This window comes from Phyllostomus hastatus, unplaced genomic scaffold (assembly GCF_019186645.2).
Source record: "Phyllostomus hastatus isolate PE091 unplaced genomic scaffold, TTU_PhHast_1.1 phas_scaffold_216, whole genome shotgun sequence".
In the NCBI taxonomy this organism is placed as follows: domain Eukaryota; kingdom Metazoa; phylum Chordata; class Mammalia; order Chiroptera; family Phyllostomidae; genus Phyllostomus; species Phyllostomus hastatus.
Genome location: NW_025334018.1, coordinates 3,873,654 through 3,887,668, shown reverse-complemented (window position 1 = coordinate 3,887,668; position 14,015 = coordinate 3,873,654). Strand labels below are relative to the sequence as shown.

The following is a 14,015-nucleotide window of genomic DNA, read 5'->3' as shown; positions in this document are numbered from 1 at the left end:
CTGATGCTGATGCATGAAAAGACGTGGCCACTCAATTGAACAAAATCTCTCCTGTTGCATTCATTATGAGGACCACAAAAATGGATTATAATGAAATTACCAAATCACTTTAACCACTCTTGTTTATGCACTCCCGCCAAGGGAAAACAAAGTTGCTGAAACAGAAAAATGTTTCCCAAAGGAAAAACAATTTCCTCTTTTGTGACCTGAGAAAGTTTACCACAGCTCCATTCAAAGCCTTCAGGCATGCCCTGACCCATGTGGCTCAGTGGGTTCAGCGTCGTCCTGCAGACTGAAAGGTCGCCAGTTCGATTCTCGGTCAGGACACATGCCTGGGTTGCGGGGGCCCAGTGCCTGGTTGGGGCACGTGTGAGAGGCAACCGATTGATGTTTCTCTCCCTCTCTTTCTCCCTCCCTTCCCTCCTCTCTAAAAATAAACAAATAAAATCTTTTAAAAAAAAACCTTCAGGCGCTTGACTTTTTTTTTTAATTATCCTTTACCTTTTTAATAAAAAGTAAAAAACAAACAAAAAAAATACATCGATGTCCTGAATAGAACCTCTCTATGTAAAGATCTCACTGAACAAATAAACATAGGACCAGACAAAAGAAATGGAGCTGCAAATAGCAATATATTATGAAGCGTCTATATATGTATGTATATATTATATATGAATGTGCGGGTATATGTGTGTGCACCTATGTATGTATACATATGTAAATATTTGCCTACATACGTCACACACACACATATATTTATACTGACCTCTTTAGATTGAAGTCCAAGGCACTTTTTACAATGAACAGGTTAAAGCCATTAATTTAGAACATACTGTTTCTGGGTACATATCAATTTTGGTGCTAATATCACAGTTCCTATCCTTCCTTGCTCACCTTGGAGTGTCTCTGGTTGCTGTAATGAATGAGGGAATTGGTTTAAGAGGAGATCAGGAATGTTTCTGGGTGGTTAGACTAACTCCCCTTGCTAGTTTCCTCTAGGGAGGCGAGTTCCTGCTGCTGGGAGGCAGGTTTCCCAAAGAAGCGGCCCGATTCTGCACTGGGCTGAGCAGACCTTCCCGGGCACCTGCCCCGAGGGGCCACCTCACACTCTGATGGCCTTGCCAGCACTGGCCACAATGAAAACCCTAACCGGGGGCTTTGAGGTGGCTCAAAGCTATGAACCGAGCTTTATAAAATCAGACTGGAGAAAGACACTCTCTTTTTGCACGCCACCCAAGCTATATGACCTCAAGTAGAATTTTAAGGTGTGTTTGTTTTTATCCTTATGACCACACAGGACAATTTGCTTCATCAAATAATTCTGCAAAAGGAAGAAATGGTTGAATTTTCTGATTACTGAGGAGGTTGAATGCCATTGCTGTGTGGGAAAGCTAGTGCTTCTCAGTATTTAGTGTGGGCACAGACCACCGGAGACCCTGTTAAAGTGCTGCACTCGACTATGTCGGTCTGGCGTGCAGCCGGAGGCTCTGCATTTCTAACAAGCAGAGCCAGGTGGTAAGGATGCGGCTGGCCCATGGGCCAGTCCTCGAGTACTAATGGTCAGCGTGCAGCCGCACACCTGAATCATTGGCAAGAGGTCTGCTTTCCTGAAGTCAGGAATGTCCATTGGTTTCCTCGACCTAGACTGAATAATAACCTTGAGGGGAAAATTAGAATACATTCCCTTTCTAGAAACGTAAGAACTTTAGTCCAAGAAGCACTTGAAGGAAAAGCAAAAAGGACAGTTCAGTTCTATTTAGTAGCAGAAAAATATAAAGAGACAAATAAATCACCACCAGTACATTCATCAATCAGTTATAAAACTGAGAATAAACTAATTTCCATTGCCCAGGGAGCGAGAACCCTGCTAGAAGCAGGTGCCCTGGAGTTCTCATGGCTTTGGTAGAGCTCAGCCTACGTGCAGCTGAGAAGCAGTGCAGACCCCAAGAGAATGTGGTTCAGTCAGAGTGAGTCTGGGCCATGTGCATGCAAGGCAGGTCTCAGCTGCATGTGCAGGTTGAAGCTGGGCACTTCGATATTTGTCCTTTGGATGACATGAATAACTAATATCATCGAGGCCCAAGCCTTGTCTACATTTTGGCTCAAATAGATGGAAGTTTAAGAGGATTCCAGCCTTTTCCCCAGGAGAAAACCTGTTGTTTTGCACTGTCAGTACACCTGTGTGTTTTCAGGGTTTGTGAAAGGAAGAGATAAGCACACTCCACACTCAGTTAACTCTACTCTGATGCTGCGTGGTTTGCACCTGTGTACCGTTACCCCAAAATGATGACAATGAGTGAGGGCCCTCCTCGGGAGGAGGCCCAAAGCTTCTAGGAAATATTTGCTCCATAACCTCCACATCTGGTTTTCATCTAGCCCCTCCGTCACTCAAAGGAAGGAAGTGAGAAATTCTGTGTGTCTCGACTGACCAGAGAAGAAGGGCAATGAACTTCATAGTTGCTTAAGTAGAGAATTTCCCCCCAATTTTGCCAATAAAGGAAAACATCTAGATTGAGCTCTTTCTTCCCTCGTAGCTAGAGTAAACTAGTAGAAGAGGAAGCCCTTGCTGGATCTTGCTGTGCTGTCCTGCCCTCTCTTTCATTCCCTCAGGAGCCATGCTCCACGCTGTGGGCGAACAGCGCAACCCTCGCTCCCTCCGCGGTGCAGCCATTCTGAAAAGCGCACGCGCTCAGGGGCTCCCGCAGGGCCCAGTGCCATGGAATGCCAGTGCAGCGTCTACTCTGACACAGAGAAAATCTGTGATGATGCCTAGAATTGTGAGCCTTTCGTGTCACCGGAGAACAAGACTCTTCCTCATGCCCAAACCTGACACTGCCAAAGGAAAAACCGGTCGGCTGAGTTCGAGACATGTAATTCATGCAATGAGGGCCTTGGCTTCACATAGAAGGAGCCTGCACTTTGATTACACTGGCTTTGCACGGCTACTACAGGAGTGATGGCTTTTAAAACTCCCTTCTGGAATGGCTTGATAGAATTTAGGGTAGAAATATCCTTCTAAGCTCGGAATAATGTTCTTTTGTCTCTAATAGCCAGGTCTCGGGGAGTTAGGATATGGCAGTTCTGCAGGATGAGAACCCTGTTCTGGGGTCGGGCGCCCCTAGCGGTGATGTGTACTCAGAAACAGTCGTTGGGGGAGCAGGCGCACGCTTGGCCCGCCAAAGACCAGTTTGATACAAAACGTTAATTGAAAGTTACAATATATTTTGTAATATAGCAATATATTTCATATTTAAAATAAACTGATATGCTTTCTCCTATCATTAAAAAATAGCAAGCGGTACAGAGGCAAGATGCAAATTCATGTTGAAGCTCATCTGGTTCTGAATATAAACACTTCAGTTTCTGAGTTTGCCATGAAAACGTTTCCTCCGTCAACACCCCGGCATTCCCTTCCGTTGTTCGCGCTTGCCCAGTGCAGAGAGGGAGTCGGGGGCCAAGACCAAGCTGCTGGGCCATTGCCAACGGTGTCCGTGAAGGTGAACTGGTCCTGATTGAGATTCAAAAACCGAAATAATGTGACACAGCTAGAGAATGTCATTTATTCCCTGTCCTTCTTCCGTGGATCTGGATGTCAGCTGTTCTAATTGGGCTCGTATTTGATTTGTCGTTGATTTTTTTTTTTTTGCTATAAAGTCAGCATCTCTTTGGGATCCTAACTTCAGGTTGATGTTGAATTTGTGCTTTTGCTCCATCAGCTCGGTTGGTCACAACGTCCCTTTTGTTTGTTTCATGGTTCAGGTCCAAGATTACAGCTTCCACAATGCATTTCTTGGGTGTGTAAGTAAATAAGTGTCGCAGAGCGCTTGGCACCTAGATTAGAGGTCATACGTTGAAGATTTGATAATGGTTTTGTTCAGAGGGAACTCCAGTTCATGTTTGGGTGCTTCCAGTAATGGTGTAAAAAAAAAAAGATCACAGTTATTTTTTCTCTAGTCTGTATATATTTATCTACCATTGCACTGAATACGTTTTAATAAGCTTCAGTCTATTTCAGTAAAAATCTACATATTACTTGTCCACAGGAGTTTAATGTTTCTATTCATGCAACCTGGCATAAGCTTTCAGGATGAAGAGCACTCACCTACTAATATATTCTATACCAGAGGCAGACAGTTCATATTGCTATCCCCGGGACACGCCTTTCTCAGCAGTATCAATAATCCCACTGTTGTAATGATTACTTTGGCTGCAGTAGAGAAGGAAGGGGCGTTGTCTAGGGCATCATCGAGCTGCAGGGTGAGGGGAGGGGCTGCTCTGTGCCTACTAGGAGACCACCCAATAGCTACAGTATGGGAACCGAACACTGCGGAGTCCATAGGGACAGCAGAATGACCGCTAACGGGTCCCTAATCTGCTGGTCAGCCACTTCCAGGGAAGTAGAATGACCGTATAGAACTAGGGATGTGTTTTAGGATTTGAAAGCAGTAACTTAAAAAGAGTAGTAACCTACTGGTAGTGCAATGCTTTCACGGTGTCCCAGTTGTGGTGCTGTGATGGAGTAACACCCCTGATCTGGGTTGAAACACTGATTCTTAATTTGGGGTGCACTGTTTGTCAAGGTACACTCTGAAGAGGGGAGAGGTCCTGGAGCTGTGTGCTCCTCCCATACTTCTCCCTGTTCATCTCATTACCTAGTTGATATATAATAATTACTTTTTGGTAACTACTGATTGCCTTCAGACATAACATCAAAGTGTGGACAAGATAGCGTCAGTCCAGTTTGCTGCTGATGACAACAGCGATTCCACTTTTTAAAATCTATCGAATATTTTGTACTTAAGAATATTCACTATTATCTTCTTTTTAAGTACAAATAAATGGAGGTATGAGGTGGTAATATGTATCAGCCAAAGATGTGGATGCGATGTTAGGATGTTATTTATTATGATTCTGACTCTCTAGTTTTCTTCTTTTCCATCATTTACAAGGAAATTACTGCAAATCTAAGGGGAAGTCCTCGAGTATATGAAGTCATTACTTCTCCCATGCTGTCCCTTCTCACCCTTACATGAACAACAGTAGCTGGCACCTGCTCAGCACTTTAGCACTGGCTTGCACACGCACTCTCTGCACCTCCAGTTACAAGACTGCACCACTGGTGCCTGCTGATGCCACTAGGTAGTGATGACTCAGGGCCTCACCCCTCTTGCTCTTTTGGATTGTATTAAGCATTTCTGGAGACGTGAATTCATGAAGTTATATTATAAGGATGGCAAGAGCAGTTTGTAGATACTTTGTGACAATTTATTCATGATGGTCATATCAATATATGATCAGCCAAAGGTGACTTTTATTTGGACTTCAATCTAAGGAGGAGTGAGCCCCTAGTCTGGTATGATTTACCAACTGATGCTATGTCCTGAAATTCCACTGAGATTAGTGGTCTTAAAGTATCACAGTACATCCCTGACTTTACAGTACGTGGAGCTATAATATGGCTTAAGCGATGAGGGGTGGCCCTGTATTTTTAATTCAAGTATCTTGATATTTTAGGGGACATTAGGGTACTTTGACCTGTAACTAAGTTATCAGAAAGGTCATAGTAGGGGCCCTGACACTGGGTCAGCTTTCCAGGAGTGGGCAGAACTCAACTGGTTCAGTACTGGAGTGAGGTTATTGTAATGCACAGTTTTTACACATAGCCAATTCTTCAGTAGGTAATGAAACCTCCTCCACCATCAAACTTGGAAATAAGGAACAAGAAGGCATGGTATGAGATCCACCTGGCCCCTCTTCCCATCTGACTGCGATGCTGAAGCACAGTGGAATCAGCCAAAAGACTGGCTGTGGGAGGAACACCTGGGTGAGCTATGCCCTGGATAATCGATAGTTAAGTCGCCAAGGGTTGATTGTACTTGCAGGAGAGTGAGTGGCTTCCCGCATAAAGCTGAATTACTAGTGCAGAGAAGCAGCCTTCTTCCATTTACCACTGCAGGATCAACATGCAAACTCGACCACATTTTGGGGAAACAGTAAGTATTCTTTTGCCAACAATACATAGCTATTGCACTACCAATAGGTCAAGTCATGCCCTAAATGCCCGTGTGTTTCTAGGATGCCAGTGGCTACCAGTACTGGAAATGAATCCAGCCACGCCCTTTACTAGTGTTGCTAGCTCGGTCTTTGGGGGTTAACTAAGTGTACGGCATTCATGATGGATCAAAGCATCATCCCCAGATTGGGGTGGGTCAGTGACAGTCTGCGCACACTTTTGGGGAGGGGAGTGGCAGTGGGATCTTGCATGGAACTCATGGGAAATGCGGACTGAATCGCCGTGTGTGTGTGCATGCGCAGCCGACTGGAAAGCGCGAAGGGAAACTGACATTTAAGCTACAGCCCCTGTAGCTTAAACAACCAGAACCAGCACTCCCAGCCTGACCTGTCAGTGGCCTTCACCTTGTGAAATGAAACACATGCCACAAAGAAACTGCATGGTTATTTCATCTGTTTACACATCTACTGATCTGATCAGCTGAGCTGTCACTGAAAACAGGGGCACCATTCTTGGGACATAAAAGAGAGGGATCTTTCAGGTAGTCAATAGTTAAAAGAACAAGTAAAAAAAATAAAAAGCTAACAGCAAGTGTGGCATCTGTGGTAGGCAAAACAACCAATGAAAATGTCCAAAGGGGTTATCAAAATAAACATGAGACCATTAAAGGAACAGCAACAGCAATAAAAATAGATAAAAGAAGTTTAGTGAGAGCCCCGATCTTCTTGAAAGAGTGGCCTTAGTCCTGGGGTCATCTACCTTTGCCTGATTCCCTGTTCTTTGAAGACCAGGCCCAGCCTGCCGGACAGGCTGCACAGCCGGACACGGCCTTCAGAATGGCGACGGCATCCCTGCGCAAAGTGAAACCCGGCAGGGAACTGCACACACACAGCAGTCTTGTTTTGCCACAAACAGATAAAATATTCCATGCAGTCCAAGTAACTCCCCACAAACAGAAGTCAAAGACCTTGGAATGAAAAAGCAACGAATGACACGCTGGCTTTCACACCGCACGCATGATGTGTGGGCAGGTTCGGGAGCAATGCAACTCCTTTGCTTCCACAGGCCCCTCCTCGCAAGGCCTGTCCCTACACTGGGTCTTAATGCTTCTGAAGTCTCTCGGAGTTTGAGAGACATTAGAGTTTGCCGCAAGGTTAACACGGCACAGCAGGGACAGGCCACTGACAAATCCATGCATCTGGGTCAACCTGCCTGACCCACAGGTCCCTACGGGCTCCCTTAATTCTCAGAGCCTCTCACTCTGAGGTGATTTCAAGTCAGGTGGAAGGGACCACATGAGGCACCGACCCCCTGCACCCCTAACATCTGGATCTGGAAACCTGTCACTGGGTAAACCTAGCTGAGCAAACCCCCAGACAGCGCTCAGGTGTCACTGGGCTGCACTTGTCAGTGCGTGGCAGGCACACGCATGCACAGGTCCTGTCCCCGTCCCTCACACGCACACACCTGGCTGTGTGCTCCACAGGAATATAGCTTGTTGAGCTATAAGAAGAAAGCTCTGCAAAGCTGCTGTTTTTAGAAGGCCGCTTATCCGTCCAGAATGCCAACAGTCTTAGCTCAGCATCATCCCAAACCAAGCAAACACAGCGCACGCCCAGGACGGAGCGGCCTGCATTGTGTCTGAAGAACCCGCCTTCCGTGGAGCTCAGAATGTGGCCAGCACCAGCACACGACCTGCACTGAAAGCTCCCACATTCGGATTCAAACCAACTCAGCACACATTTAGGGAGTGCCTTGACCCAAACCAGTCCTACTGTGTGCAAGGTAAGGTGCCAGGTCCCTTTTCATTTGGGTCAAGTTCAAACAAGAGTAGACCTGGGTTGACTGTGGGATGTGTGTGCGCACACACTCGCAAACACACAGGTTTATGTGGGTATTGATATTGGATGGAAAATCTGGCTTTTTATTTTTCTGTCTAAATTGAGATTTACGATTGTATAAGATATGGAAGGGAAGAATGCCTGTTTGGGCAACATGTGGGCAGCTCTCTTTTCCTTTTGTCATCCAGCAGTTTCCTCAGACAAAAGAAAAAGAGAGAGGTGTGCTGGAGGACCCCAGTGGCGAGGAGCCCACTCCCCACGCCGGACGTGCCCCTCCCACAGCGGGCCCCTCTTCCGGGCAGTTCACTGTTGGCCGCGTCAGTGCATCTGACCCCCGCCCCCGTGTGAACACCTGAGATTGAGCGTGGATTTCTGTTCTCCACCAACTGCAGCAAGGGCCCTGCCAGAGGCGTTGCTTCCTGTCATCTCAGCTTCCTGCTCCCAAGTAGAGGCACCTAAACAGAGATTAGATTTCTGGTTTCAAGGCATATCAAACCAAGCACGCCGAATGAACACGAGTTAGTTAATGAGCTTGGTCTCTCTTCCTTACATCCCCTGGTCTCAGTGTTCCTTGATGGCAAAGTGACCAGGAGAGAGTTGATTTGCATCTTAAGACCTATGGGTAATGCTTCTGGAATGGGGAGGTTTATTTAGCAACTGCTCGAACTTGTGTATGGGGTCGGGAAGGAGGTGGAGCTGACCCCGATCGGGCTGTCGGAGAGCGGGGTGTGAGTGGTGCCCACCGCCACGCTGACACCCCGGGCCTCGATGATGGCAGACAGCAGCTGCTGCTGCTGTTGGCGCAGTGTGTCCGCGATGAGCAAGGGCAGGGAGTTGAAGCTGGTGGTGAGATGCTCCAGCTTGGACTCCAGGCTCCCAATCTGCTTCTCCAGGTCTTCGCTCCGATCATTGAGCTCTGTGATTAAGTCATACATGACATTCTGCATCTGTACAGAGAGGCAGAGAGGCCAGACAGGAGATGACAGGTCATCACAGGGAAATTTGCAATGGGGAAAGTGAAAAACTCCTCCAGATTACAACAGGAGTGACTTCCACGCCAGCCATGCCTCATGCGGCCAAGGAGGAGGCAGCAGCTTACTTTCCTGGAGACACGGAGGCTCAAGGGGAAAAATGGTTTTTTCCCCCCTCATTACAAAAGTCATGCATATTAATTATAACAAAATATTAGAGAATGTGTAACATGGAAAAGAAGCAGCACTTTTTTTCTTAAATGGAGTGAGTCTCTAAACTGTTCTCATGTTCTCATTGTACCCAACCTCTCAGCTCATACGGTACTGGTGCTGCTGATGAAAGACAGGCACTGTGGTGGGAAGTGGATAGGGCAACGGACTTACAGCTGGTAGGCCAGGGTTCAAGGCCAAGTCTGCACTTCACTAATGGTGTGCCCTCCCTTAGGCCCCTTAACCTCTCTGAACCTTGGTTTCTCCTGCCACATCCCACGTCTGACAGCCTTACCCTAATAGGCACCCCTTAAAAATCACCTTTTCAGTGACACCTCCCTGACACGCTGCTCAGTGCCACACCTTGTCCCACCCCACTACTGGTCCCACTGACACTGTGCAACTCTCTCTGTCTTCCACACCACCTTCTGGTGCGTGAATGGATTCGCTGTTTCTTTGGGTTATTGCTGCTGTCCTCCAGGCAGGGACGTTTGCCTGCTGGGCCCACTGGTGTGTCCCAGGGAACCAACAGTGTCTGGTGCACAGTGTCTGGTCCACTAACGATTTTGATAGACAAATATGTATAAGGCAGGGGGTCTGGTGCACACAGTTGTCACTGAAAGTTGTTGGAGGAGCCAGTGAATGAATGGAGTACTGGCTCAAGTAAAATATCACCGCCCCCGCCACCCTGTAGCAAGGCAGCAGTGTCACTGATGGGGAGAGACCCTTTGCACCCCAATTATTTCCATACACCCAGGAGGTTTCTCAGCGTTTCCCACCAAGACCTGTGTGTGAAGGAGAGCAGGTGCTCAGCGAGCATCTGTGAGCGGGTGGGAGAGAGGTCATGTGGGCAGGAGAGCAAGGCTGGGGTGCCCCAGGGAACCAAAAATAAAACAAAATTTAAAAGTAATAAAATAAACGACTTTAAGAGTTGAGTCCTAAAACCAGGTCAGAGAAGAGCTAAACAAAGGGAGCTCACGCCAAGGGTTCCATGCTCCTCCCCAAACCTGCCCTTTGCCGGAGCTCCGTCTCCGTGAGGGGGGGCCGTCCGTCAAGGTGTCCCAACCAGAGACCTGGGTGTCACCCTCTGCCTCACCCTTCACATCCCACCAGGCCGAAGTACCACCCACCCCTCCCATAAATATTCCCCCATTTCAATTCCTTTAACGGAACCAAACCCCTGCAGTTCCAGCTAGGACCACCCCGCAGTCTGCGACGCACTCGGTCGAGCTCTGACTCCGCTTTTATCTGGCAACTTTCTGATTATAACTTGGCTTCCCGGGTTGGTGTGTAGAGCCCTCCTCTATGTGACAGCCACATCTCCCCCTGAAAGTAACACGCGATACCAGACTTGGGAGCAAGGTTCACGGGCATCCCCACACTCCCGGGTGCTCCTCTGGCTGCAGTGGCAGAGGGCCAGGTTGCCACTGCTTTGTGCCCCGCCCGGCCCCCCAGGCTCTTGCGGTTTCTGGTCATCTGCCAGTGATACTCTGATCCTATTTCATCTGAAGTTTCAAATTATTCTGGAGGATGGGAAGCACTGGTGCCCTCAGGGGCCCAGGGAGTAGGGAATGAGGTGAGAGAGGAAGACGAGGAGAAAAGGAAGGCGCCAAATATGAGAAACCAGAGAGAAGATGGGGAAGCGGGATTGAAGATGGGGCAACGCCTTCCCGGCTGAGACTTGGCCCACAAGAAACTGCCTCGGGCCCAAAAGCAGCCACCGCAGAGTGGACTGAAGGCAGGACTGCCCTCGGGGGAGCAGGACACCCGTATGGACCCCTTTAGAGGAGAGGGTGGCTCTGGAAGCGAGAGTGCTTCCTTCGATAACATTCAAGAACCTCCTCAAGGGGCCCAGTTCTTCCTAGAATACACAAAACCACCAGTACACCTGACACAGCGGCACCCTGAGGAGCACCAGACTGAGGGGCGGGGCTGGGTCTCAGGCCCCAGTGCTGACGCCAGCCAACTGCTTGACCTTGGGACAGTCATTTTGTTCCTTGTGATCTTGGTTTCCTCACTTATATTCGTAATCAGAACTATCATTTGCAAACCCTTTGTGGGTTACAGCGCATTTTCACACATAGCATCTCACTGGCTCACTTAAGCCTCAGATGTTAGGAATTGTTCTTTCCTTTCAGTTGCGGGAACTGAAGGTAGCAGATAAGGAGCCCAAGCCCTCCCAGCCCTGCCACCATGCATTCAATATAGCAACGAGCACTTCGAGGCCACGTGATGTTTTCTTCATTGAGAGGGGACCAAAGGGCAGGGCTGGGAAGGTGGGGAGCTGGGAGGATGGAGCACAGAGAGAGAGAGAACATGGCACTATCGGCTCCCCAGTTCCGTTGCTTGGTGACAGGAGGCCAGGGGACTGTGGATCAATGGGAAGCATGCTAAGCTGCTGCCAGAGCCTTGGGTGAGGCCCCTGGGAGGAAGAGACAAAGCCTGGATGGACAGATGGACGGGGCTTCATCTCCTAGCCCGGTCTCACAGCGCACTGCCCTGCAGCCTGGCGTTAACCCTCTCCCCTCCTCACCCTTGCTTTCCAGGGAGCTGGCTCCCAGATTACTGATGTTCGCTTCCCCCACCCCATTCACACGAGCCTTTTCCCTGCTCCCTGCGGTTTTTGCCTCACCCGGCCCGACCTGCGCTGAGCCCCACCTCTGTGAAAGCCTGCGGGCGGCACTGAAGAGACGCAGGCTTGAAAGTCTGGTTTGCCTGATCGTCCCGGGAAAACTTCCTGCCAGCTGAGAGGTGAGGCAGGAAACGTTGCTCCTTGTAGAAGAAATATCTTGAGGCATGTTGTTGGGCTGCTGCTGCATCTCACAGGGTGTGAGCCCTACCTGACCCTCTTCCTGGCCATGGCCGATTGGTCTAAGGGTAGACACACGATCCAAAGCGGCCCGTCATCTCACCTGTTCTGAGATTCAGAGTGAAGAGCAACAGGCAGCCCATCGCTTCTGCCTGCGGCCGGCACCAGAACACTTACTCTCTGACAGGGGGCTGCTGCGGCCCGCTGTGGGGACGGGGAGTCGGGGGGGGTGGCCCAGAAGTCTGTCCAAGGTGAAGGGAGGGTGAGAGAAAGAGAGAGGACTGAAGCAGGCACTTGAACAGAAGGAGAGAGTTGAGAGAGTATTTCCTGGGTGCGAGGGCTCCCTCAGGCCCGGGTCTAGTTAGTTCCTTCCTGAAGTCTGACTGGGAAGCCTGCTGTGAGGTTCTGCCTGGAAGGAGACTTCCTGGTATCCTTACAACAAATGCCTCCACTTTAACACTGAGTCCCAGTGGGTTTCTGATACGGGACACACCCAAGACTCCGGGGGCTCCCTCCTCCAGGCTCTCTGGAGCCCGCACTCCACCTCAGCAGCCCCTCCAAAGGCACACAGGCCCGCGCCTCCTCCCCCGCACAAGCCACGCATTCCCTGGTGGGAGTCCCCACACCCTGGGGATCAGGAGGCTCCTTCTCTGGCTTCCTCCCTTCCCTGAAAGCGTGCCTGCACGTGGCCCAACAACCAGCAATTTCTCTGATTGCACCCTCTTTTCAAAGGGTGTTTAATTTGCCTGAGGGAGTTTCTCTTGCTTACCAGGGAACGAACGTGTGCCACTGTGATAATTGGCATCTGCCAGATATTCTGCTTGCGTGGCCCTGGGCTGTACACTTGATACACAATTCTATCAGGAGTCAATGAGGAGAAGGGGCTGGGGTGGGAGGCCTCACTTCAGTGGCTCCTACACTCCGCTCCACCAGCAGGGCAGCCTTAGGTCCCCGCACTTCAGTGATTCGCAAAGAAGAACAAGCTTCTTTACAGTATTTACAGCAGTTCAGTGCCAGAAATGCAGAATGAGAGTGTGATATCCAACCCCGGGGCCCTCAAAGGAGGACTCTCATTTTTGGCATCTCTATATTCATCATGGGCTATTTGCCTCTTGAGAAGTAAAGAAATGCACCCCACCCCCAATATGGGGCCGTAACAGCTGGGTTATAAAGACTGAAGGATGCAAGAGCATGAATGTCTGATTATAACAGCAAGGTGGAGGGGTTTTCCCAGGTATGACCTCAGCAGCATCATGGCCATCGTCACTAGTCAGTTCTCTCCAGTGTGCTTTGCTCTGTGCAAACTCGAGCTCATCCTAACGCAGCCTGCTGAAATGCTTTGGGAGGGCAACTAATTAATTCCATGCAAAGACAAACCCAAACAATTGAATTTAAGAAACAAATGCCAGACTTTAAAAGACAAGACACATGAGTAGACTGCAAATGTTAAGAACTTGAACCTAGATAGTTTTTTAACTGAGGAGGAATTGTTATTAGCTGTCCCGTCCTGCCCCGTGCGGGTTGGACATGGCCCGTCTTCACAGGCACGCCCGAGCAGCATGCCAGCACCTGAGACTTCTTCAGCACGTCCTCAGACTTGGCCACTCACCTTGGAGAGGTCCACCAGGGTGTTGGCTTGGTCACTCAGCTTCCTCTGCTCCATCTTGACACTCCTCAGTCTGTGGGAGAGAGTTGCAACAGCCACAGTCTTCGAGTGCCTATTAGGGTCAGTCCCACAAGCAGTCTCCCCATTCACGTCAGTTCGTTTGGTTGTGGAACCCAGCGTGGGGACCTCGAACATGGGTGACACCTGACCAGCACCAAGGGCTTGTCAGGTCCCCCAGAGAGCAGGCTCTTGTCTCCATGCACGCTTGCCTCCCGTCACTCTGGTTTCCTCCCGGGCCGTTTTCCGGCTTCTCTGTCTCTAAGCTGTGCCCTCCTCCTCGGACGCTGTATTCTTGGCCTTTCAGGGTTTCCCCAAAACCTCCAGGTCAGAGCAACTGTTTTCGTCTTCTACTTTATCCCTGCACTTCTTCCCCAGCAGCCTGCCCAGGGTCTGGCAGGGGCAGGCGCGCCAGGTGGACAGACAGACCAACCCGTGTCCCGTTCACTGTGCCCCGTGCTCACTGAGTGGGAGAGGATGCATCTCTCCCGTGCCTCGGAGTGTACGA

The 14,015-nt window shown here is 49.4% G+C and overlaps 1 protein-coding gene across 7 annotated transcripts in view; it reads right to left on the bottom strand.

Annotated features, from left to right (window-relative positions):
- Nucleotides 1–478: 478 nt before the first annotated feature.
- The window catches only part of KCNN3 (potassium calcium-activated channel subfamily N member 3), a 145,902-nt gene continuing 132,365 nt past the window's right edge, over nt 479–14,015 (bottom strand). For 5 of the 7 annotated variants that reach the window (XM_045816524.1, XM_045816527.1, XM_045816528.1 and 2 more), the window contains exons 7-8: nt 13,454–13,523; nt 479–8,801 (exon numbers count right to left, since the gene is read on the bottom strand). In XM_045816524.1, the coding sequence (XP_045672480.1) occupies nt 8,505–8,801; nt 13,454–13,523 (367 nt within the window). In that variant the 3' untranslated portion in view covers nt 479–8,504. The remainder of the gene's footprint in view (nt 8,802–13,453; nt 13,524–14,015) is intronic. The other 2 variants (XR_006783144.1, XM_045816525.1) reach the window with 2 other exon arrangements.